This window comes from Glycine max, chromosome 2 (genome assembly GCF_000004515.6).
Source record: "Glycine max cultivar Williams 82 chromosome 2, Glycine_max_v4.0, whole genome shotgun sequence".
Classification (NCBI taxonomy): Eukaryota; Viridiplantae; Streptophyta; class Magnoliopsida; order Fabales; family Fabaceae; genus Glycine; species Glycine max.
The window spans coordinates 8228898-8254861 of record NC_016089.4 but is presented as its reverse complement, the minus strand read 5'-3'; the positions used below and the strand labels follow the sequence as shown (position 1 = coordinate 8254861).

The 25964-nt window shown below is 34.9% G+C and overlaps 3 protein-coding genes and 1 long non-coding RNA gene across 15 annotated transcripts; all 4 read left to right on the top strand.

The window, feature by feature from the left end:
• The first annotated feature begins 4916 nt into the window (after positions 1 to 4916).
• Positions 4917 to 11533, top strand: LOC106795546 (uncharacterized). Of its 12 annotated transcripts, none has more exons than XR_005889560.1 (15): positions 4919 to 5085; positions 5154 to 5371; positions 5626 to 5793; positions 5881 to 5940; positions 6043 to 6175; positions 6502 to 6688; positions 7181 to 7934; positions 8027 to 8234; positions 8445 to 8550; positions 9149 to 9417; positions 9682 to 9786; positions 9955 to 10029; positions 10137 to 10194; positions 10397 to 10477; positions 11388 to 11533. It is a non-coding gene; the product is annotated as an uncharacterized lncRNA (long non-coding RNA). The 12 variants fall into 12 exon arrangements; XR_001384305.2 differs by lacking the exon at positions 11388 to 11533 and adding an exon at positions 10618 to 10860; XR_001384310.2 differs by lacking the exon at positions 11388 to 11533 and having other exon boundaries at positions 5903 to 5940; positions 10397 to 10860.
• Positions 11534 to 13758: 2225 nt separating this feature from the next.
• LOC121173219 (uncharacterized) lies at positions 13759 to 14524 on the top strand. The gene is made up of 2 exons (XM_041007628.1): positions 13759 to 14076; positions 14162 to 14524. Exons 1-2 carry the CDS (start codon positions 13759 to 13761, stop codon positions 14522 to 14524), a joined length of 681 nt encoding a protein of 226 aa, XP_040863562.1.
• Positions 13920 to 15755, top strand: LOC121173218 (protein MAIN-LIKE 1-like). The gene is made up of 3 exons (XM_041007622.1): positions 13920 to 14821; positions 14902 to 15498; positions 15573 to 15755. The coding sequence occupies exons 1-3, from the start codon at positions 14564 to 14566 to the stop codon at positions 15753 to 15755; spliced, it is 1038 nt and encodes a 345-aa protein (XP_040863556.1). The 5' UTR covers positions 13920 to 14563.
• A 4045-nt stretch (positions 15756 to 19800) lies between these two features.
• Positions 19801 to 22503, top strand: LOC100789474 (heat shock cognate 70 kDa protein 2). Its single transcript, XM_006574794.3, has 2 exons — positions 19801 to 19928; positions 20536 to 22503. The coding sequence occupies exons 1-2, from the start codon at positions 19904 to 19906 to the stop codon at positions 22269 to 22271; spliced, it is 1761 nt and encodes a 586-aa protein (XP_006574857.1). The 5' UTR covers positions 19801 to 19903; the 3' UTR covers positions 22272 to 22503.
• The last annotated feature ends 3461 nt before the right edge of the window (positions 22504 to 25964 follow it).

Below are 25964 nucleotides of genomic sequence, written 5' to 3'. Positions count from 1 at the left end.
CCTTAGATACATTAAGGGTATAGAACTATATATATATATATATATATATATATATATATATATATATATATATATATATATAGTGTAAATATTTCAAACTTTTTTAAAAAGGTTTTTACTATGTCACTTTTTAAGTATATTCTTCTTTAACACATTTTTTTATATGGTAGCTTTTATTTCAATATTTTGTATATAAAATTAATTTCTTTAATATTTTTGTAAATTTTAAATAGGTATTGTTTCAAAGTTCAAATGAATGAATGCATACAAACATTTTTAATTATTTTTTAGCATGATATTAATGTAAAATATTTATTGATTTTGTTGGTAATTAATTTTTTTTAGGAAGAATCACCTTTAGTGTGATATTTTATCATAAATAATATTTTTTATCCATAAAATTTGAATTTAGAAAATTTAAATTTCATGTTACTTGGATCAGTACCATATTGGTTTTGATTTAAAGTAATTATAAATATTTTCTAATTACATATCATATTATTATTTTTTCTTTTCTTTTAAACAATATACTCTTTTGCTTTTGGAAAGGATTATCGGTTTCTGATTTTTAATTTTAAAATACAATAGAGACTAATACCACTACATTGACCATAATGAGTTTCTTTGTATAATTTGTATCACGATGAGTCGATACCACCCCTTTTAGCCGTTGAATCTGTTATCTTTTGGTCAAAATCGATTGGGGCCCATTGTATGGATTTATGATCACAATTGCAATAAGAATTGGGTTGTTGCTTTCTGTATCCCCATATTTTATAACCTACACCTCGTTATTTTAATATCCCAAAATTGCCCTTCCTTCTTCACCCACCTCCATTAACATCTACTACGTACCTCCGCCTGAAAGCCTTTGCCACCACAGTTGCTCCCTTTTCCTTTTGTCACAGTAATTCTAGGTAGAAGGCTTGGGTCACCCTTCGTTTCTCTGCATCAAAGTAACAATTAAAGGTAAGTTCATAATTTTTTTTCCAAATCCTCTTATAATTTCAGATTGAAGAATTTGGAATAACAAAAAACTTATGAACTTCTAAATTTCCCTTTCTGGAACAGTACATACACAATTCTAGAAAAGTAATCCATAATAGATGTTGTTTTTGGGATTACTTATTTCAAAATTATAAAATCTGGAATGACGTGAGTTTATTTGTTTTTTTAATCCGGATTTGGTATTCTGAAAATGATTTTTACATTGTTCTTTAAATGAAAAATAATAATATCGGATCAAGTGTTCTGGAACCAACCCAATAACCATGCTAGTTACCGCTTCTATGCGTTGAGAATTCATGAAGTGAATTTTTGCGGATTGTACCATTATGCAGCTCAGGCTTACAATTAAGCCCGCCCTTTGTAAAGAGGCCAAAGGATTTATGCAAACAATGAGATTATCTATATACTATATATTAAAAGAGAAGGCCAGGAAAATTATTATTGTGTCCATGCCTGAAAGTTTGACAGTCGTCCATTTTATTGGTTTGTTGGTTATTTTATGCCCCTCCAGCTTTGCCTTGGTTTTGTGTCACGTTTTCTGCCATGTTGAGTGTTTAGCTTTGGCCATTCCAGCTTCAGTGTTTTACTTTTGTTGGTGATGCACATGGCTTCTTCTCCAGCGTTTTCTGGTCATTTCCCTACCAACTTCAAACCTACTTCCTTCATTTGTGTCATTTCCCCACCAATTTGCTTCCTCCATTTTCATTCTTTCTTCTTCATTTTGGTGTCCTCTTCAGTTCCACTTTTTTCTTTTGTTTTCGGTTGAGTTTTAGAGCTGTGGAGGGCTTCCAATTTCATTCTATTTTTTGCGATTTTGGTTTGGGTTCGTTTTCTTTGATTGGTCTGATTTTTTGTGGTTTTATTTTTTAAACAGGCTACAGTAACAACGACGACTTTGGCAAAGAAGTTTTCGGAGAAGTTAAGAGGAAGATAGAGATTCTTCTATTTTAATTTTATTAAAATGGTGTTTATGTTTTTTTTTTGTCTGATTTTTTGGATGCTTCGTTGCTATTTTTTCCTTAAACTCATACTTATGATATTGTTCAAAGTTTTACGGGATAGTCTATAAGGTAAGCTATAATTTTTATGCATTTTCCTTAGTGCTTAATTATCTGGATTTGCATGCAAGCTCTCCACCTCACAATATCTTTTTTTTTTTATTTTTGCGATTTTTATTTGGATTAGGGTGTCTATGGCTCAGTGGTATTTCGGGTTTAATCGCTTACAATTGGTCTCGACTCAACATGAAAACTGGTGTTAAGATCATTCACCCAAGTTCCTGTTACGGGAAAGTTCCTGTTACTCGCAAAGGTTTTTTCTTTTCCACTCTTTTTTTCCTTCCTTCTATCTTTTTCAATAATTTGTCACAGTTTTTTCTCCGCAGGAAAGAGATTCGTGAAGCCATTCAAGGTTACAAAGGATATGGATATTGATCGTGTAAGCCCCTTTCACGAACCAACATCCAACTTTCTCTCCGAAACTTTTCCCAAGTCGAAGAAAAGTTTTGTTTTCATTTTTCAATAATGTATTTCTACTGTGCACCGATCTGTTGCATCTGATCTTTGTTCATGTGGAATCGGATAATGAAGATGTAGGAAAGCCTGTTGCAAATTATTTCTAACTGTATTGTAATTTCGTTCTTACGATTCTCGCTAAATGTTATTGTCTCCTATACACTGATAGAATCATTGACCCCATATAATTAAATTCCTAGGTTCAAAGTTCAAACATTTATTTCCTAATGGCATTTTTCTTTTTCACTTTTGATCCATAGGCTTGAGGTTCCATGACTTTTCTTTCTCATGGGTCTTCTCAAGTTCCTTTTTTTAATTGATTTGTAGCTTAGACTTCCCAATTTGCTTTTGACTTCATGTTCTGTTTTCAATGTGAGTTGAGTTATCTGAGGATGCATGCAAAGAAGTCAATTTAATCCTTTGCACTTTCTCTTTAGGATTTAATCCATGTGCTTAAGTATATTTTGATTCTGATTTCTGAATAAATATTCAGTGTGTGAATGATTTGTTTTCTTGCTTAAATATATTTAAGCATCAGTTATGTGTGTGTTTAGGATTCAATCCATGTGCTCCTGAATAGATGTTTGGTTGTTCATTGCTTAGGTGATTTGTTTCCGTCATATCCATCACTTTTGTCAAAAATCTAAAACTCTGAATTCGTGAGCTGTGTAGGATTCAATTTAGTTGTTATTCTTTCTGTTATTGTGTTGTATATATGGAAGCAAAGCTTTCCAAGTTTATTTTGATGATGCCAAAGACTCAAGTCAAGAATCAAGAGTCAAACAAGTTTCAAGAATTAAAGAGTCGTTCAATCAAGAATCAAAATTAAAGTGAAGTTTCAAGAGAAGACTCAAGATATGCAAGAACTTCAAGAACCATTAAGATAAGTATTAAAAGAGTTTTTCAAAATATTGAATAGCACAATTTTGTTCAAGAGAATTTTTCAAAGAAAAATCTTTTACCAAGAGTTTTACTCTCTGGTAATCGATTACCAGAAGGCACTAATCAATTACCAGTAACCAACATTCTTTTCAAACTGATTTACAAAGCAGTAATCGATTACCATAATCATGTAATCGATTACCAATGTTTTAAAACGTTAGATTTCAAATTTCAAGAGTCACAACTTGTGATAAAACATTTTCAAATCATTTCAAACTTGTGTAATCGATTACACAATACTTGTAATCGATTACCAGTGTTTCTAAATGTTTTGATTTTCAAATTTAAACATGAAGAGTCCCATCTGTTGATGTGTAATTGATTACACTATGATGGTAATCGATTACCAGTGACTTATTTTGAAAAATAAATTACCAAAATTTATAATTCTTAAAGTGACTTGTTTCTGAAGATTTTTTCAAAAGTCACAACCTTTAAGTGACTAGTTTTCAAAAGAGTCACAACTTTTAAAGTGACTAGTTTTCAAAAGAGTCACAACTTTTAAAAAGTGACTAGTTTTGAAGAAATTGCCAAGAATCACAACTTTTAACTTGTTTTTTCAAGAGCCATCAAATGGCAATAAATATGTGACCATGACACGAATTTTATAGAGAGAACTTTTAAATTTCTTTCATTCATTCAAAGCATTCTTCTAAGAGTTTTTGTTCAATATTTTCTTTATTCAAGAAAAGTTCATTGGCCAAAAACTTGTGCTATTCTTTTTCTCCATTCCCTCTTCCTCTTGCCAAAAGATTTCAAAGGACTAACTGCCTGAGAATTCTTTTGATTCTTCCTCTTCCCTTTAAACAAAAGATTTCAAAGGACTAACCGGCTGAGATATCTTTTGTTTCCCCTTACAAAGATTTAAAGGACTAACCGCCTAAGAATTCTTTGTCTTAACACATTGGAGGATACATTCTTTGTGGTACAAGTAGAGTGTACATCTACTTGGGTTGTAATACTGAGAACAAGAGATGGTACATCTCTTGTGGATCAGTTCAAGTGGAGGGTACATCCACTTGGTTGTTCAAAGAGAACAAGGGAGAGTACATCCCTTATGGATCTTTGCATGTAAAGGATTTTACAAGGTTATTGGAAATCTCAAGAATCAGTGGTTGCTTGGAAACTGGATGTAGGCATGGGTTGTTGTCGAACCAGTATAAATCTTGTGTTTGTCTTCTTCTTCCCTACACTCTTTACTTTTCCGCTGTGTACTTTTTATTTCCGCTTTATTTTTGTCTAAGTTATTATTTTTGTTCTTTACTTTCTCATAACTTAGTAGTAAAGCCTAATTGAATCTAATAATATTAAGAAGAATAAATTTTAATTAGTCAAGACACATTAATAATTAATTCAACCCCCCTTCTTAATTATTCCGAGGCCACTTGATCCAACAATATATATTTTATTTTTTTATTTCATTGTGATTATCTTGCAAAAAATTTCATGGACCAATAAAATATTGTATGTTTGGTATGTTAAGCTAATATCAGATTTGGTAGATTTGCTTAAGCTGATATTGTTTAATTTGTTGAGCAAGGGATACCAAAGATACCCGTAGATCATCAGAGAAAAATTCAATTGAAGAAGAGATTGAAACTTAAACTGCTGAAGCACAAACGTAAGTTTATTATGTATATAATTTCAGTACCATTTTTGTCATATGATTTTGGTTCTTGGGTATGGCAGATTTTCTAGCAAAAAATGGGGAAGAAAAGAAAGCACAGTGAGACAACTCATGATGAGGCACAACCCCAAAAGGAAGACGTCACTTCAAAGAGACCATCTAGGACCCTTTTGGGGTGGAAGGATAAGAATGAAGTCACTGATGAAGTTGAGGATAATTCACCTATGTTTAGGAGCAAAGAGAAGGTATTGGTCACTTGCTCTAGGCAGATTAATTACAGGTACAACTAAATACATAACCCATATTTTGTAGTTACAGATTTTGTTTTTCTGAATATTCTTATATGTTATCTTGGTAAATTAACAGTGATTTCCCGATAAAAACATTATTTTGGTTTTACCATTTTCGTTGCTTCTGTTGGTCGTTTTCATTAGGTAGTATTTGCAAGGTGTGTTCTTAGTTTTTATGTTTTGAGTTACTGTTCTATCTGAGAATTTATTTATTTATTTGATGTTGTTGGGTATTGCAATGCAGGGTTTGTTGTGGCCATTTAGATTGTTGCTGTGCTTTTATTTATGTCGGGGTGCTCCTAATAGAGCGAAAATATTGAAAGTTATCCTGGCAAAAGAGGAATTGTCTCCTGATGTTGATTTAGATGCAATAGCAAGTATGACTGATGGATATTCCGGAAGTGATCTTAAGGTTGTTGGTGTTCTTTTTCCTGTTACCTTATTCTTTGAAATTAATGTTACTATTATTCAATATTTGATGCTTGCCCTTATATTGTAGAATTTGTGTGTAACTGCAGCAGATCGACCTATTAAAAAGATATTAGGAAAGGAAAAAAAGGTATGTCTCTTCTTTATGTTAGTGTTATGCTTGGTATATCTTTTTTTCGTTTGTTAGTCATAGACTGGCAATATAGAGTATATTTGCTAATTTTCTCTACAGGAGCTGGCTTATTGACATTGGAGGATTTGCAAAGAAAGTAAAAATCACTACTCTATCTTTAGCTGATCAAATCAAGGATTGTGGGGCATATCGTGAATGTCCAAACTGTTCTTATCATATTGATAACAGTGATGTATGTTACAATTTGACATTATATTCATTCTATTTTCATAACAACTTACTCAAATTCACACATGCACTAAAAATGCAGTAATGTTAGAAGCAATTTCTGCTTTTACTGTAGAGCTCTTCATGTTACGATAGAGACTGTTTATGCTCCTATTCCTTTATCCTTCAGGTTTTTTTTCCTTGTGGTACACAAAATTAATTCAATTGTTTAATGTGCCTACGGGAAAGTTTGCATACTTTACTTCTGTAACAGGATTCATTTCTTGAAAAAGTTTAGCATGAGTTTGAATGATAGAAGATGTTTCGTTAGAAATATTTCTTTGCATGTAGGTTTCTACTGAGTGGCCTGGCTTTCCTCTTGGTGTAAAGTTTGATCCTTCTGATGTAGAACTCTTAGAACATTTAGCAGCAAAATGTGGCATTGGAAACACTCAGCAACACATGTTTATCAATGAGTTCATTCTAACACTGGAAGGAGACCAAGGAATTTGCTACACACATCCGGAAAATCTTCCAGGTGAGATTTCTCTGACCTTTTTGCTTTCAATTCAAATATGTAAACTTTTACCGCTCTTTTTATTATACTTGATTGATCAATGAACCTGTAAAACAAAGTCATTAACCAAACCACACAAACATCTGGAAGGAAGACTGATCAATGTAAGTGACAAGAGATGTCCCTTGTGGAACAGGTTATGGAAAAGTGCCATGAATGACACATCAATGTAATTTTACTGCCTTTTGCACCTTAGAATTCAATACATGTTTTTAAATTGATGTTTGAAAAATAAAACAGGACAGACCGGGAAGACGAGAAATTATGTTGATCCTCTTAAACAAGCTAGTATAAATTTTTTTTTTGGTATTAGCTTAAAGAAGTTTTAATTATGTTGATCCTCCCTGAAGTTTGTAGATCTAATGAGTAATGAGTACACAAGTGATGCAATAGTTTTACTTGACATTTTTTGCCATCTACTTGGTTTGCTAAAATTTACTTTCTATGAACTAGGATACCAAGACAATCCCTAGAGAATCACATGCTCCACAATCAGATATTCAGGATCAAGACTTTCCTGGCAATGCTGCATGGTTAGCTGGCGAATTGCGGGCTGAGGAAAGCACCAAATATGATGGCTGTGACAACATCTTATTGTGCAAGGAGATCTTAGATTCTTCTGCTATATTAAATGACCTTGGATTGGACTCCACCAATCTTGAAGACATTGCAAGCTATGCTACCCAAAGGGCTAGAAATGATAATGAATCTTGCGGAATTTCTGTCCTGGATTCACTGGAATTGGATACTCCTGATTTTGATCTTTTTGTAAGCATAATTTTAATATAATGTAAATTGGTTTAAAGATAAATTTTAATATAATATTAGAGTCTATAGTTCATTTTCTTATAAGGGATATTGAAAAATCTCACGTTACCTACCTAAATTCCCAGTGCCAAGTTATATACATGTTGGATAACTTTATGTAATGTCAATTGATTTTAAGATGGAATACAATACTCACATATTATGTTCATAAGAATACATGCAGTTCGATGGCAAAATCACTGCACCTACAGGCTCTGCAACTTGGGGCTCTGGTACCTTGCAATGGCTTGAATTATGAAAGTGTAGCAATATTACAATCAGAGGCAAAGGTGCCATTGATGGTCAAGGATTTGTTTGGTGGAATAATGACTCTCCCACTTACAATCCCACAAAAGTGATGCTGGAAAGCAATGGAAGACTTCCTAGCACAAAACCAACAGTAAGAGTCCTTTTGTATCGTTGAACTTCTTAACATATTGAAATTGAAATTCTCATGTGTTATGCTATTAATTACTTCTTTATTATAATTAGGCACTCATGTTCTATGGAAGTGATGGTGTAGCAATCACAAACATAACAATTCCGAATAGTCAACAAACCCATCTCAAGTTTGACTCTTGCACAAATGTTCAAGTCTCGGGCATTAGTGTTTCATCACCTGGTGATAACCCCAACACTGATGGAATTCACTTACAAAATTCTCAAAACATGGTTATCTATAGCAGCACACTTGCTTGTGGTAAGCATAATAATTATATATAGCCTTGCATCTATTTATAATTTTACCCTTCCTGACTACAAACCAATAACAGCAGTTAAAGGAACCTGGATAGATGGTGAAAGTCTCAATGATGTACTTCATCTATTTATAATTGGTTATGATGTTTCTTCACTTGGACAATTAACTTATTTTTTGTTCGAACAACGTTTGGGATGTTACCTCCTTCAGGTTAGAGGGTATATAGCAAGGGCATTAATGTACATGGCAGTCTGTTATGGGTTCCAACAACCAAGGGGAATTCCAGGCCTTCGCCTCTCGGATGCCCCAAATGTTGGTAGGTTCAACACTTGAACTATTGAAGTTCTCATTTGACAATAGTATTTGGGTTTTTAGCTCAAGGGGGAATATACATGCCTTACATTTACATGTGTTGATCAAATTATAAGTGAACTATCTTCCTTTTTATGCATTTGTTTATCAAATGATTAATTTTATCACTTGATGTTATGTAGTATTTCTTTTGATGACAATTTTATAATATCAAGCTCATGTTTAGTCATAGTCTCATAGATGTAAGAATCTTTTAAACCTGGCATCCAATACGGAGAGCAGGATTTGAATTAGGACATGTTTGATTACTCTTTTTAAAAAAAGTTTTTAGTTTTCTAAAATCTAAAATTACAAAGTTTTAAAACCTGTTTGATTCTTCATGACAATTTCTTTATTTTTATTTTTATGGTGAATTCTTAAAACATCTTTTCAAAAAAAGTTTAATTTGATTATTGCATTACTCTGCAAGTGTAAAATTTGACATCAACTTAAAACTAAAGTTTGCTCCGAGTCTGATGTTTAGTTTGTTATTCTTTTACATATTGCAACTCCTTTCTCGCTGCAGATATAAGGTAAAAATGATATTTACATCTTACCTGCAGAAAAGAGGGAGATGGGACTCCTTTCCACTTTATTAAAATGGAATGAAGTTGATCCACCTTCGAGGGATGAAAAACTGAGAAATGAAAGGATATGCAAATAGCACAATCGGAATCCATTTGTTAACCATCCGGAGTATGCCAACCTTATATAGAAGCAACCTGTTTTTCTCAAGACAGTATCCTTGATTGGATGGATAGGTTATGAGGTGCTCTATGTATGAAGTCCTTTTTGGTACCGAATCCAGAAGTTGCTCAATTCAATTGCCTGGGTAGTGCACCCTTTTTCTCCCTTTCATGCTTCAATTGCTGTGGTTTTTCTTCTTCTAGATGCAGCAAATATAGTGCATGAAGTTTTGGTCGTCATCATCTGATGGAGTTCTCTATTTCTTGATGATCTTAGATTTTGAACTCATTTCTGATTAAGTTGTTAGCCAGTAATTTTAATGAAGGGGAATTATTGTATCCTTTACAAAATATATGGGCTTATGATTAAAAGGAGCTAATGTATGCTTAATGTGTTTGATGCATGACAGGAACATGCTGCTGCTCTAGCAGAAGGGCAACCAGCTCCAGCATTATGCAACAGTGGGGACGTTAAAGATTTAAACATGGAAGACTTTAAATATGCTCATCAGCAGGTATGAAATGAAATTTCATTTAAGCAAAGCCCTCTCCAGTTTATTATTATTATTATTATTATTATTATTATTATTATTATTATTATTATTATTATTATTATTATTATTATTATTATTATTATTATTATTATTATTACTACTCAAGTCAAGTGACCATGACTATGCTAGGGTGTTGCCTACGATATTTCCGTGATTCAAATTTGTCACCATGAGCAGGTCAGGGCAACCACGGGATTTGAAGAAGTAAGTGTTCCTCTCATTTTTCACTTTTATTTTATTTTATTTTAATTTTTCATGTTAATATTATTATTATTATTATTACTCAAGTCAAGTGACCATGACTATGCTAGGGTGTTGCCTAGGATATTCCCATGATTCAAATTTGTCACAACCACGGGATTTGAAGAAGTAAGTGTTCCTCTCAGCTTTGTAAACATTTGTATGAGTATTTCCTAACAATGTAGCTATGGAGAATAAGATGTAATTCTGCATCTACGATTTACAAAGCTAACAGAATTGTTATTCTACAATCAATATTTGCTTTATGTTTGGAAATTTGCATTTTGAAAGTGGTTCATATTATTCTAATGCAAACTTTTTGCTGTTTTAGCTTAGAGCAAATGCCATATTGGCAATGTCTCTTGCAGTCTGCAAAGCTGGTGCTGTTGTCCTGAAAATTCCTCTTTACAAGGTATTTATCCATGAACTGTGGTACTTGATCATCTCAAATGAAAATGCAAAGGGAGAGAACAAAAAAAACTCAGCTAATACAGAAAATACAAGCAACGATTTATAGTTTGACACACATATTTTCTTGAACTACCTGCCAAGCCTGTTGAGAAACTTTCCACTGCTGAGATACAATTGGAGAAGAGGGGAGCAGAACGATCTATGGGAGCATTATGTTTTGGTTACTATTCTTGGCAATAGAACATTCAACATATTTTTGTTATTTAAATTTATATTGTGCAGAAGACTAGCTAATGTATCTTTACCGTTGCTCTTTGTTTACCCTTTGTTACCGTCGACAGACACATACACAAAAAATTTCAAAATAAGTCTAATTTTTCACTTCAATTATTATTATTGTTATTATTTTAGATGACCTGCAATTGAGAATTCCTGTTGTGCCATCTTTTTACATTCATCACAATAATTAGTTAATTATAAATATTAACTTTTTTCATAATTCACTTGTGAATTTAATTTTAAATCTATATTGTAATTTAAAAAAACTTGCAAAGTAATTTAACAAACAATCCATACATTTGCATGTACACGGGTTACATACTAGTTTAAGATAAAGCTCCAACTAAATAATCTTGTTGTATCCATGAGCTATTAAAAACAATGAAAGTATTGTACTTGTCATGAATCAACTCTCCAAAAGATTTAGGGTGTTGCTAGGTGCACCCAGCAAAATTGCTGGTGCACCCAACAATTCAATGAACTTCCAAAAATGCCCTTCGTTTAAAAATCAAAAGTTAATAATTTTTTTAAAAAAATGTTTCTTCTTCCGCGCTCCTTCTTCTTCTGTGCACCCAACAGTCTTCTCCCTCCCTTCTGCGCTCATTCTTCTTCATTGCTGTTCTTCCCAGCAGTCTTCTCCCTCCCGCAGTTTGTGTTCTTCGTTGGTCTTCTTCTCAATAGTCTTCTCGTCGGCCGGCACAAGCTTTGGATCTCCATTTTGGTTCCCTCCCTTCGTCTTCTTCATTGGCTTTCTGTGAGCATTTATTCCGCCATCGAGGTTAGTGTTCTAACCCCATTGGCTTTGGATATCTGTTAGAATTGCGTTAATGGCCTTAGGATAGACGACATTGTTGTTGTTTGGTGCTGGAGGTTGAAGACGAAGTTCTTCCGCAAGAAGAAGCTTCTTCCGCGCGTGTGTTAGGGGACGAAAATGGAGTCAGCGGAAGAAGGTGTTCTTCCGCGAGCTCCTGCGGAAGAAAGGTGAAAGGTTCTTCCGCTGGCATCTGCGGAAGAACCTTTTTAGTTTCTTCCGCAGGAGCCCGCGGAAGAACACCTTCTTCCGTTGGCTCCATTTTCGTCCTGTCACACTCGCGGAAGAACACCTTCTTCCGTAGAGTGCATTTTCTGCTTGCGGAAGAACCTGCCAAACTTCTTCCGCAGGATGCATTTTGCTGTATATTGGTTATTTTTCTTGAAAATTATGTCTGAACCAACAATTTATTGATATTATTAGTCAGTTTTATTTATTTATTAGGTGTTACAGAGTGTATATGGTATTTAAGTTACACAAATTCCCTAATTTTGTGTTTTTTAGTTGCTATTGGGATGTCTAAATTGAATTGTTATTTGCTGTGATTTGGTGTGATTGACTTATGCAATAGGATGTCTAAATTGAACTGTTATTTGCTGTCATTTGGTTAGGATGTGTAAATGACTGTATACACTACATAAATTGAATTGTTATGCGGAACACAACATGAAAGAGCAAAATTAAATTGGTTATCCAATTCCTTTTCACAGGAAATATGACACTATGGTGAGGAACCTCAGCTACAATTTAAAAGAACATGTTGTGCTATGCCTATTACGGGATAGAGATCGAGCATGAGACGAGTCTAGCTAGTAGCATCATGTGTTAGTAGAAGATAATATTGTAAAATACAACATAAATAGCTAGTTAACAAATTGAACACGAAATGATGGAGCACCTTGATTCCTCTAATTTGATGTATTGAGAATTTTGAATACAAAATGATGTGTTGAGAATTTTGAATACAAAATGATGCACTTGGCGATTACAAATCCAAGCACCCACATTTGTATTAGTTACATGTATTTGTATTAGTTACAAATCCAAGCCATTCCAAACCAAATGCACTCTAAATGGTATGAAAAAGTTTAGTAGGAATTTCTTTACAAAGCATATATGTTGACATAATTAGCTTAATTAAAATTTAAAAAATAAAAATAAGGCTAGAAATTGGCAGGAATTATGGGTAATTAGTATTACTAATACTCAATACAAACCAAATATCCTTATTTGGTGATAAAGCCTAGCTGTCTATTTTTGACCATTGAATCCCTTCCTTGACAAGGATGAAAAGCTCTTATTGAAAGAATAATAGACAACTAGGACAAATAAAATGACACATGTGAGCTATGTATCTAGCCCTTCCTAGTAAGAACAAATGCTTTGTTCGGGTGCTTACTCTTTTCTCCATACCTTACCATATGAACTAGAATATTGTAATAGTTCACTTTCATTGTAACTAAGATTCATGTGCAATTGGTGATTACAAATCCAAGCACCCACATGGATCCGCAAGCCTTGTGCACTTTTTGAATATTTGACCATACTCTATATTTTTATAAATTCTCAATTCACAATCAATCAAAGTGTTTCACTCCACATAAATGTAATTCAAAAAATCCACTCCTAAGTAATTTGAGTTTCAGGGCGGGGATGGAAAAACCCCGTCATCATGCCTACTTAAATAGCAGTGGCTCTGCTATTCAAGAGACACAAGGTTACCACTATTCAAGGCTTGTCAGAACCATTTGCACTATGAGAAATAGCTTAGTTAATGAAATTCGTGTGATGATATTAAGTTAGACAGTTCATATAATTTCTTTGATTTAACTTGAACTTAGAGATGAATTAAAGGAATTTATACCACAGTAATTGATTGTAATAGCAATGTATAAAGGAAAGAAAAATAAACCTTCTGGTTTAATAACTAGAATTGTGTCTTGAGAGAATCACGATGACAGGATTTGAGTTCTACTAATCAATTGAATTATATTTGGTGTGATTTATATATGCATTTGTTATATATGCATTTGTATGTCAATTATTTGGATAAATTATGTTGAACTAAATATATAATCTGTGGGTTTGGATAAATTATGTGGATTAGTTAGAATTCCAAAGCTTTGTTACACAAATTATTTGAGTGTTCTTCATGATTTCAGATCATGGTTAGAACACGAGGTCTACGTCGTATGGTAGGCACAGGTAAAGGCAGCGACCTTAGTCAGAATGTGGCTGAGGATGTTCCTCGCCGTCGTAGGCCCACTGCCTCAGCACGTAGGCAACGGGTTACCCAGATGGCTGAGGATGTTCCTCAGTTGGCTGAGGATGTGCCTGATGCGTCTGATGGTAGCCCAGAGAGGACAGGAGCCGCCGATGGTGCTGAGTCTGATCGAGTGGCTAGTGATGGGACAGCTGCTGATGATGAGGGGTTCCCCGGTGGGCCACGCGATCCATCTGTTTTGATAGGATTTGCTGATCATGTGGCACACAACATATGGCGTGGACAAGTACGTACATATTTTATTCCAGTAATTAGAAAGTAGTTTCTTTTATTTTGAAATACACAAATTTATAAACTGTTATTCAATTTAGGAGCGACCCGATCTCAAGTTGGTCTCCCATGGTAGGAAAGTAGATAAATTTGGGAGACCGGCTGCTGAGATTGAAGGTATGATTGCGGCCACCGGATTGGATCCATTGATCAGGTGTTCTGTGATCACCACTGATCCTGGACTCATATCCGCCTTTGTTGAGAGGTGGCATAGGGAGACGAGCAGCTTCCACCTCCCAGTAGGGGAGGTGACGATCACTCTAGACGACGTTTTATCGCTCCTACACATCCCAATTACTGGCGCGCTGCATTCATTTGGGCCGTTGGCTACATCTGACGCAGTTGCGCTGTTGACGGAGCTACTTGAGGTCACCGCAGACGAGGCTACAGCTGAGACACGTTAGGCAGGTGGGCCTCATGTTCGGTTGTCCTGGCTTTGGGACATGTGCAAGAGTAGGTGCCGGGCCAGGCAATGGGTTGTTGCAGCTCGGGCGTACCTACTTCATTTGGTTGGTTGCACTCTTTTCGCTAACAAGAGTGCAACCTATGTTCATGTTGTGCACCTGCAGGCATTCAAAGACCTGACACAAGCAGGGACATTCTCTTGGGGAGCAGCCGCTTTGGTACACTTGTACGATCAGCTTAACGAGGCGTCCCAGGCCCCTACACGGCATATGGCTTGTTACATTTCACTACTTCAGGTGACTATCGCTGCTTGTAATTTAAGTTAAAGTAAAATTCAATCCATGTTTGATTGCTGATGTTGACTTTCTGTTTGTAGTGCTGGATTTATGAGCACTTTCCATCAGTCCATAGGTCTGTTGTTGACGATGGTTATGCTGAGGCTAGCCCACGTGCCTGTAGGTGGCTTACGGGTAAGGCCCAAATGACTGGCATTAAGGGAGCCCCTTACAGAGCACGTATTGATGCCTTGACAGTCACTAACGTCTGTTGGATGCCGTATGCTGAGCATCGGGGAGTTCGGGGCTATGAATTGATCTCCTTGTACATGGGGCAAGTCAGATGGGGTCCGATCATCGTCTACCTTCGACCAGAGAGGGTGGTTCAGCAGATGGGGTACATTCAGACAGTTCCTCCGCCACCGGTTCGTGATTCATTGACAAGTACTGATATAGACGACCAGTGGGTACAGTTTTCAGATCATGTAACGTCTACAGGGGAGCTCTGTGTAGTTCCTGGGCAGGTGGCCCTAGACTACATGGAGTGGTTTTTTCAGATTTCACACCCCTTTGTGATGCCGACGGAGGACACTGCTGAACCCAGACCTGCGCCTCCCCTTCCCACTCATGATGATGACTTCGTGGATCCACCTGTCGCCCAGGTTCCAGTCACGTCAGATCCCCCTGCGCATTTTGTGGTAAGCTGTGTACTTTTTGTTAACTTTATTATTTTTTATAAATTCATACTCACTTGTTATTTTCACTGAGACAGGTTGGTTGCACAACATGTGTCAGGATGGGAAGGATTGCTGAGCATTTGGAGCGTGTCATCAACCTCAGGATGGTGACTGCATGGACTGACTTATATGATATCATGGATCTTTGCCTAAGGATAGGTAGAGATGACAACCCAGATGACAGTCTTAGGCCGCGACAGAGATCCCGCATAGATTAGGATTTATCTTTTTTATTGTATTTGTTTATGTATTTAAATTTTAGTATTTGTTTTTGTATTTGTTAAAACACATTGACTTAGATAATGTCTATATTTCTTTATGTATTTAAATTATGTTTTTACTTAAATTATGTCTTTATGTATGTTTTTACTTAAATATAATGTCTCTATTTCTTTATGAAGTTTGACATATTAAAAAATAAGTTAGAAATTTTAAAAAAATAAGTTCCAAATTTTAATTGATTGAAACAAATAACTTAGAAATTTTAATTGAATGTAATTAATTGGACAAAATAAGATAGAAATTTTAAGTTATACTGAAAATTATTATATAATTTAAACAACAATAAGTTAGAAATTTCAAATAAAGAAGTTACAAATTTAAAATAAATAAGTTAGAAATTGATTGAAACAAATAACTTACAAATTTTAATTGATTGAAACAAATAAGTTCCAAATTTTAATTGATTGAAACAAATAACTTACAAATTTTAATTGAATGTAATTAATTGGACAAAATAAGTTAGAAATTTTAAGTTATACTAAAAATTATTATATAATTTAAACAACAATAAGTTAGAAATTTCAAATAAAGAAATTACAAATTTAAAATAAATAAGTTAGAAATTTAAAATAATAAGTTAGAAATTGATTGAAACAAATAACATACAAATTTTAATTGATTGAAACAAATAACTTAGAAATTTTAATTGAATGTAATTAATTGGACAAAATAAGTTAGAAATTTTAAGTTATACTGAAAATTATTATATAATTTAAACAACAATAAGTTAGAAATTTCAAAAAAATAAGTTAGAAATTTAGAAAAATAAGTTAGACATTTAAAAAACTAAGTTAGAATTTTTTTTTAAAAATGAGTTAGAATTTTTTAAAAAAAATAAGCTAGAAACTTTAAAAAAATAAGTTAGTCATTGAAACAAATAAGTTAAAAATTTTAATTTTTACTTAAAATTATTATATAATTTAATCAAAAACAAGTTACAAATTTCAAAAAAATAAGTTAGAAATTTAAAAATATAAGTTAGACATTTAAAAAATAAGTTAGAAATTTTTAAAAAAATGATTTAGAAATTTTAAAAAAAAACTAAGCTAGAAACTTTAAAAAAATAAGTTAGTCATTGAAACAAATAAGTTACAAATTTTAATTTTTACTTAAAATTATTATATAATTTAATCAAAAACAAGTTACAAATTTCAAAAAAAATAAGTTAGAAATTTTAAAAAAATAAGTTAGACATTTTAAAAAATAAGCTATAAATTTTTTAAAAAATAAGTTAGTCATTTAAAAAAATAAGTTAGAAATTTAAAAAAAAAAATTTAAAAAATGAGTTAGAAATTTTAAAAAAGAAGCTAGAAATTTTTTAAAAACTAAGTTAGTCATTGAAACAAATAAGTTACAAATTTTAATTGATTGAAACAAATAAGTTACAAATTTAAATTGATTGAAACAAATAAGTTACAAATTTTAATTAAATGTAATTGATTGGACAAAATAAGTTACAAATTTTAATTTGCACGAACGGGTCACAAACATTTATTCCTTATAAATTTTTTGTCTAAAAGTTGATAATAAAACTTTTATTCCTTTTTCATACATACTACACATTACAAACGGATCACAAACATAACAAATTGACACACTAAGACATATTGCATCGACTAGAACATGATGGACACAAATTTAATTTGCACGAAACAACCTAACATTTAACTAGCATTCAATCATGCAAGGACGTAACAACATCGTCCTCATTTTCCATAACCACTTTACTAAAGAGAGCCAAAATTTCTATTGGCACAAATTGTTTCCAGTAATTAGACTCTACCAGCACCTTCAGCACGTCGTCGTCACATTTCAGCTCAACAATTTTAAATTTTAAAACTTTCTCAGAATACTCCAAATGACTAGGTTGTCGATAAAACAAACGCCTTTCAACTTGGGATTCGTGAATCCCATGAGGAGGATTCCCTTTAGGTGCTACTTGCTTGATCAAATCCTTTAGTTGATCTATGCTACATCCTTTTGGAATATCAAATTTTTTTGGATTTATTCCGGTGAACGCGTAACCCACAAAGTTGTTTTGGCGTGACATGTTCCACCTTCCGTTGTAATACAGAACCGCATCATGTGTAGGGATGCTGGGGCGTTCAAGTAAGTTTACAATTGCATCTGTTGTTCTACCAACGGTACATAACAACTCAATCGGTCCAACAAATGAAAATTGATCATTATACATTAACATGGTGTTCACATCCATGTCATTTTTCAATTGCATACTTTCAAAGTAAATGTTGTTACCTGTATCTTCCACTGGTCGCCGGTAATGAATTTCATCCACAACTTCATTGTTGTTTAGCCGAAGACTGTTGTGTATTCTACTTTTGAGAGTTGAAAAATCGCATAGGTTTGGTACTCGCATGGGCACTGGACCAGAACTTTGAAAATAAACCCCACACTTGTTGTGAATGACGGTTCCATTTCGAAAAATGAATGCCAACCTCGAGTTCACGATCGTCTGGGACGAAGTCTCTCCTAAGAATATCATTGTTTATCGAAAATTAATTTGACAAACTCTGAATACTAGTTGTTGTTGAGTACCATGGACATCCCCATCTATCATTTATATAAATGGCCCAGCCAGGCACATGGCTTCCCTTTTACCAGACCCGTGACTATTTTACATTGTGAAGCGTAAAACTAAAGCAACCTCCTATCACGTCGTTCATTGTCAGGTCACGTCAATCATTGTCGTCTGAGAAAAAGGTTGGTTTCGGGCCATGTAAACTTGCCTAAGTACCCCTGTTCGGGGTTTTTTTTAAATTATCTGGGAAAGTCGTGAGACTCTCCAAAGGTGGCCTGTCTCATGTTTGCACGTCAACGAATCCAAAAAAAATAACAGGAGACATCGGTTCATTCGAACAGGGCCTGCAACGGAAGGCCTAAAACTCAAAAAAGTTAGTTTCGGGCCATGTAAACTTGTCTAAGTACCCCTGTTCGGGGTTTTTTTTAAAATTATCTGGGAAAGCCGTGAGACTCTCCAAAGGTGGCCTATCTCATGTTTGCACGTCAACGAATCCAAAAAAAATAACAGGAGACACCGGTTCATTCAAACAGGGCCTGCAACAGAAGGCCCAAAACTCAAAAAAGTTAGTTTCGGGCCATGTAAACTTGCCTAAGTACCCCTGTTCGGGGTTTTTTTTTAAATTATCTGGGAAAGCCGTGAGACTCTCCAAAGGTGTCATGTCTCATGTTTCCACGTCAACGAATCCAAAAAAAATAACAGGAGACACCGGTTCATTCAAACAGGGCCTGCAACAGAAGACCCAAAACTCAAAAAAGTTAGTTTCGGGCCAACATTTCCTCTTGAGGGATGACACGTGACCTGCTACTCTGGCCCTTATCTGGCATGTCCATCCTTCTTGGCGCGACATTTAATTCGTCGTCAGAAATAACTGAAGGACACCTTGCTTGTTTCTCTTTTGGCCGCCACCGGTCTTGTCATCGTCGAAGGCGCCCTTGCGCTTGTCGGCAGAACCTTTTTCGGCGACCTCCTTGCCTTTTCCTTTGGCCTTGTTCGTCATTTCTACAGAGAATGCAATGAGACCAACGCCAATTGCATGGTTAGAGTTAGAGAAATGGAGAGAGGAAGAAGTGCGTGACTAGAGTGTGTGTAACTGTGAAGAACGACGAGTCCAAAATGAATTTTACTGTAAATAATTTGAGGAAAAAAGTGATCAATACATATCATGCGGTGCATACAAGAATCGGCCATTGGTCAACTTGTGAGAGGAAAAAATCATTTAACTAATACCAAATAATCTTAAAATTAATAAAATAATTTAACTAATTAACCCACGGAAGAACCTTCTTCCGTTGACTCTGGCGGAAGAAGTTCTTCCGCATAGTTCCATGGAAGATGGTTCTTCCGCAGTTCTTCTTTCGTTGACACTCGCGGAAGAAATGTTCCACGGGCGTCCGCGGAAGAACTTTCTTCCGCAAAGCTAAAGAGCATTTTTGCCATGTCGAAATCATCGCCAATGACCAGGGTAACAGAACCACGCCCTCTTATGTTGGTTTCACCGATTCAGAGCGTTTGATCGGTGATGCCGCCAAGAATCAGGTCGCCATGAACCCCGTCAACACCGTCTTCGGTAAGATCCCTAGCCGACACTTCGCCTTTTCAGGATTTGCATTGTTCCTAGATTTTTGGATCTGTTGTTTGAAACTCCACTTTTCTATTTTGGTAATTTTTAGTTTTATTTTGTAATCCTGCTGTTTATATGTCTTATTGTTATTATTAATCGTTGCATGGTCTGAACTGGTTTAGAACTCTACTTGTATTGTTTGTTAAAATCTTATTTGAAATCGAATAGTAATATAATTTTAATCGAATGGTGATATGCATAAACATCGTATTTGTTCGTCGAATTCTGGTTTTGAATTGAATAATATTGTTATGCACACGCCACTCGTATTACACATTGAAATCTGATTTTGAATTGTGTAACGTAATGCCCTGTTATTTGTTTGAGGTCTAGTTTTGAATTGAATAACAGTATTACGTACACTCATATTGTTGGTTGAAATCTGATGTTGAGTTGAATAGCAATGTTGTGTGCTATTTTATTATTAAGAGTTATTTGATCTTACTATTTTGACGGAATATGGTGTGTGGATAGTTAAGATCTGTTTTTTATTGTCATTAATTAATTATCGTGAGGATTGTTTGGTGATTGATGATATGTTGTCTGATCTCAGATGCTAAGCGTTTGATTGGAAGGAGAATTTCTGATGCCTCCGTTCAGAGTGATATGAAGCTATGGCCATTTAAGGTTATCCCTGGCCCAGCTGACAAACCTATGATTGTGGTCAACTACAAGGGTGAGGACAAACAGTTCGCTGCTGAGGAAATTTCTTCCATGGTTCTCATGAAGATGCGTGAGATTGCCGAGGCTTATCTGGGTTCCACCGTGAAGAATGCTGTGGTTACTGTTCCTGCTTACTTCAATGACTCCCAGCGTCAGGCCACAAAGGATGCCGGGGTCATTGCTGGTCTCAATGTCATGCGTATCATCAATGAACCCACTGCTGCTGCCATTGCTTATGGTCTTGACAAGAAGGCCACCAGCGTGGGTGAGAAGAACGTGTTGATTTTTGACTTGGGTGGTGGTACCTTTGATGTCTCTCTTCTCACTATTGAAGAGGGTATTTTTGAGGTCAAGGCCACTGCGGGAGATACCCATCTTGGAGGTGAAGATTTTGATAACAGAATGGTTAACCATTTTGTTCAGGAGTTCAAGAGGAAGCACAAGAAGGATATCAGTGGAAACCCTAGGGCTCTTAGGAGGTTGAGGACTGCCTGTGAAAGGGCGAAGAGGACCCTTTCATCTACTGCACAGACTACAATTGAGATTGATTCTCTTTACGAGGGTGTTGACTTCTACACCACAATCACCCGAGCCAGGTTTGAGGAGCTCAACATGGATCTCTTCAGGAAGTGTATGGAGCCTGTTGAGAAGTGTTTGAGGGATGCCAAGATGGACAAGAGCACTGTCCATGATGTTGTCCTTGTTGGTGGATCCACTAGAATTCCTAAAGTCCAGCAATTGTTGCAAGATTTCTTCAATGGAAAGGAACTTTGCAAGAGCATTAACCCTGATGAGGCCGTTGCTTATGGAGCTGCTGTTCAGGCTGCTATTTTGAGTGGTGAAGGTAACGAGAAGGTGCAGGATCTGTTGCTGTTGGATGTTACACCCCTTTCTCTTGGTTTAGAAACTGCCGGTGGTGTCATGACTGTCCTCATTCCCAGGAACACTACTATCCCCACCAAGAAGGAGCAAGTGTTCTCTACTTACTCAGACAACCAACCTGGTGTCTTGATTCAGGTGTACGAGGGAGAGAGAGCTAGAACCAGGGACAACAATTTGTTGGGAAAATTTGAGCTTTCTGGCATTCCCCCAGCACCCAGGGGTGTTCCTCAGATTACTGTTTGCTTCGATATAGATGCCAATGGTATCTTGAATGTCTCTGCCGAGGACAAGACCACAGGGCAGAAGAATAAGATCACCATTACCAACGACAAGGGTAGACTCTCAAAGGAGGAAATCGAGAAGATGGTCCAGGAAGCAGAAAAATACAAGGCTGAGGATGAGGAGCACAAGAAGAAGGTTGATGCAAAGAATGCATTGGAGAACTACGCCTACAACATGAGGAACACCATTAAAGACGAGAAGATTGCATCAAAGCTCTCTGGTGACGACAAGAAGAAGATCGAAGATGCCATTGAGAGTGCTATTCAGTGGTTGGATGGAAACCAGCTGGCAGAGGCTGATGAGTTCGAAGACAAGATGAAGGAGCTTGAGAGCACTTGCAACCCAATCATTGCTAAGATGTACCAGGGTGCAGGTGCTCCCGACATGGCCGGAGGCATGGATGAAGATGTTCCTCCATCTGGTTCCGGTGGTGCTGGCCCCAAGATCGAGGAAGTTGACTAAATTATTTTATGATTCAGATGAGATGGGTTTGTGGTGGATCTATTCAGTTTTTATTTTCTTTATTTTTTGGTTTAGAATATTAGCCCATTATTTTGGTTACTCACACTAGGTATGGTGATAATGTTTTTTGGTTTTGAATAGTTCCACCTTATGGAGACTTGTGTTTACTTTTTGGCAAAGGAAACAATATTATTGCCAAATCTTGCCGTTCCTATTTAAAAGATTTCTTAAATTTCGGTCTTTGATAGATAACGTTACTAGCGCAAATTGCGCTGTTCCTCTGGTTTAGAAGCATAAAAGGTTCTTCTTATCACGCGAGTAATTGACTTTTAGTAGAATGATGAAGCTAGAAATTTGTTAAAAAAAGAAATGTTACAAGAGGATTATTATTTGTTCAACTTTTAATTAATTCGAATCATGAAGGTTAAAGAAAATAATTCCTTTCTTAAGAAGTACCTCTCCTAATCTTTGGTTAATTGAGTTTCTTATAGACATTGGCTTTTAAATTTAATCAAAGTTTAGGTGAATTGAGTTATAGCTTAAGATTATCTAATTTGATAAACCAGATTTTCAAGTTGATATTGAGATTTAAACCATGAGAGTAGTCCTATCTTACTAATATCTAAACGGTCGAGCTTGTTTTCAACACTCTGTAAATCTTTCAAATGCTAATTAAAAAACTGAAGTACGCACGGTTGTCGTATTCGGTATTTGTTGCTCCACTGAATCCACAAATTACGTGCTGTATAGACTATAGAGACACAGCAGTTACTGGAACAACAAAATGCAAAATTTGCTGCAAATACTTTCTTTGTTGTCCCCGATTGTGATGCATTCTCTCTAGAGTATGTTTGGACGAGGAAATTTAAAATTTTAAAGAATTTTAAATTTTGAGAATTTCAAATGTTTCAATTTAAATTCGTTCATTTTCAAAATTTTGTGTTTGGATAAAAAAATTAGATTTCTTCATTTTTAAAATTTTGTATTTGGATAAAGAAATTAAATTTCTTCATTTTCAAAATTTTGTGTTTGAATAAAGAAATTGAATTTCTTCATTTTTAAAATTTGTTATTTTGATAAAATAATCAAATGTATTCTCTTTTAAAATTTTATATTTATTTAGGTGAACTGTTCTTAAATAACAAAAAGAGAACGTGAGTTAGATCCTTTCCTTCTTCATTCATTTCTTCCCGTAAGAACAATAAGTACTACATCCAAAAAGGTTAAAAAGAGTTTCTCCTTATTAAATTCAAGAAAAGTAAGAGCAAGAACTATGGAAGAGTAATAAAGACAAAAAGGAAATCACGATTCTCAGAAGAAAAATCATTTGTATTTTCTATTAATCACAAATCGGGTGCATATAAAACAAAATATACAGAAAAGATTACATGAAATAGCATAAACTAATTAATATAAAAAATAAACAAAACAAAATACCTAAACAACCGAATAGCAGAGAAAATCAGTAAAATCTTAAAAAATAGTAGAAACAAAATAGGAGCAATGTTAATATTCAAGATCTAGAGAATATGAACGTGAATATGAGAGAAAACTAACGGCGAAGAAGTGTCATCAACGAGGTCAGTGACGAGAATGGTGGAGCCAGCGATTTTGAGTTCTGCGGAGAGTATGAGAGGGAGCTCGTGCTTGGCTTTGTGCTTAGGGTTGAGCGTACGACCAACTTCCTCAGCGCCAAACACGACCTTGAAGAACAGAATGGCGACGTTGGCCTTAGGAGCTTCGACGAGGAGTTATGGCTTCATAGCGACAAACGACACCGTAGCAGCAGCTGCGGTATTCTTCGACCCGCCGTTTTAAGCGTCTTGCTGAGCCATTGAAACGGAGCGACACAGAGAACGATGAAGAGAGAAAACCCTATCGATATCTCCCTCCACAATGCCGCTGGCTGGAACCCGCTCCAGGAGGCGCTCTGCCTGCGCGCCTCTGCATCGTGCAGGTCCTCATCCGGCTCCACCACCGTGCCGCCTAGGCCAAGTGGCGCCGCCACCTGCCGCGCCTAGTGGTGGCTCTCCGTCGCATGCGTGATTTCTACATGGAGATCTCCTATTTTCGGGAGAAGGTGTCATGGAGATATCCTAAAGTACAAAAGAATTTCAAATTCTTTCATAAAATGAAAGAATTTCAAATGCTAATATTTAAGTTAATGAAAATCCCTTATTAAAATACTTAAATTTCAATTTCTTTTCAAATTTTTATCCAAACATCTTATTTAATTGAAAAGTAATTAAAATCTTTTAAAAAATTGAATTATCTTATTAAAGTTCTCCATCCAAACATACTGTAAGTGAATAAAGGGAGACACATTGCAATATTAAAGAAATGACAATTAGAATCATGTTGCTGCAATTTGAGGGGAAAATCCGGAAATTGTAGGCTCTTCTTATGCCTAGCTTTTTAGACTTTAGTTAGTTGCAGAATAGTATCCGCTATATATTCTATTATATGTGTTTCTGTCGAAGGTTAATGCTGCAAACTGATTGTTTCCCACTTTCCTTAATCCTTACGATTGCCTTTTCTTTAATTAATTTGGCATTCCATCTGATGTCTTCATTAACCTTCAAAACAATGAACAGTACACCCCCTGCCTTGTATCCTATCTGGCTATCTTATTTCACTTAATTTATTCCTTTCATTTAGGCTTGAATTTATAACAATACTTTATATATATATTACTTTATATATATATATATATATATATATATATATATATATATATTAGTTAAAAATAATTTAATCAAACAAAATAAATGAAGATGACTTTCGAGTTAAGAAGTTGAGCATGTAAAAACTTATTATTAGTTTAAGCTCGTTTTATTTTTGAACGATCAAATATTTCAATTTATTACTAACATACTCACGAGTTAACTCAACTCACTTACTTCTAACTAGTAAAGTCTATTTGACTTAATAAAATATTTGTTGTATTATTATTATTTTTATTAATAATAACCTAAGTGATCTTGGAAAAAATCACAAAGTTGCTATTCTTTTCATCTGCTTTTTGTTTTAGGTTTTTATGCATTTTTAAGGAAATAGTAAGAAACAACATATTATTTTAATTATTTCTTACTCAAATATTTAAAAATAAAAATATTTTTGTAATCATTAATAAAATTAAAACATTTTTTGAAATCAATCAGGTCTTGGAAATATTCGGCACAAACATTAGTTTGATGTTATGTTGAATCTAATATTTTATTTGCTCAATGTTAATCAAGTTAATTATTGATCCTTGCATGGTTCCTTACTACTAGAGTACGTACCAGGTAGCCCAACTAATATAAAACCTATAGTACTCGACGAAAATTGTTTGTAATTAAGAAAGTAGGAATCCTGCAGGATTGCAACCCAATTTATAATTCCCTTCCCTTATCTTTATGAGAAAATAATACTAATGTATTCCATTATTAATTTAACTTAATTTTGTATGTTTTATTTGCAAGAAGAAGAACACTGTGCCTACAACAAGAGATAAGATTGTCTCCAACCTTTTTTGTGATGAAAAATGTGTTGGAAAACAAGGGGAATGAGCTTGCAATTGCATTGCCAGAGTGGAGCTGCTCCTAACATGGTTGTCTCGCCATCTGGATCCACCCATGCTGGCCCCAACATCGATTACTTTAGATATCGTTTCATCAATTATATTCTTTATTTGTTTTTTTTATAAATATT

Coding starts and splice junctions, on each gene's coding strand:
- LOC121173219 (XM_041007628.1), top strand. CDS start 13,759: ATGGTAGGCACAGGTAAAGGCAGCGACCTTAGTCAGAATGTGGCTGAG. Junction 14,077..14,161: donor ACAACATATGGCGTGGACAA/GTACGTACATAT, acceptor TATTCAATTTAG/GAGCGACCCGATCTCAAGTT.
- LOC121173218 (XM_041007622.1), top strand. CDS start 14,564: ATGTGCAAGAGTAGGTGCCGGGCCAGGCAATGGGTTGTTGCAGCTCGG. Junction 14,822..14,901: donor GTTACATTTCACTACTTCAG/GTGACTATCGCT, acceptor TTCTGTTTGTAG/TGCTGGATTTATGAGCACTT. Junction 15,499..15,572: donor ATCCCCCTGCGCATTTTGTG/GTAAGCTGTGTA, acceptor TCACTGAGACAG/GTTGGTTGCACAACATGTGT.
- LOC100789474 (XM_006574794.3), top strand. CDS start 19,904: ATGAACCCCGTCAACACCGTCTTCG. Junction 19,929..20,535: donor CCCCGTCAACACCGTCTTCG/GTAAGATCCCTA, acceptor GTCTGATCTCAG/ATGCTAAGCGTTTGATTGGA.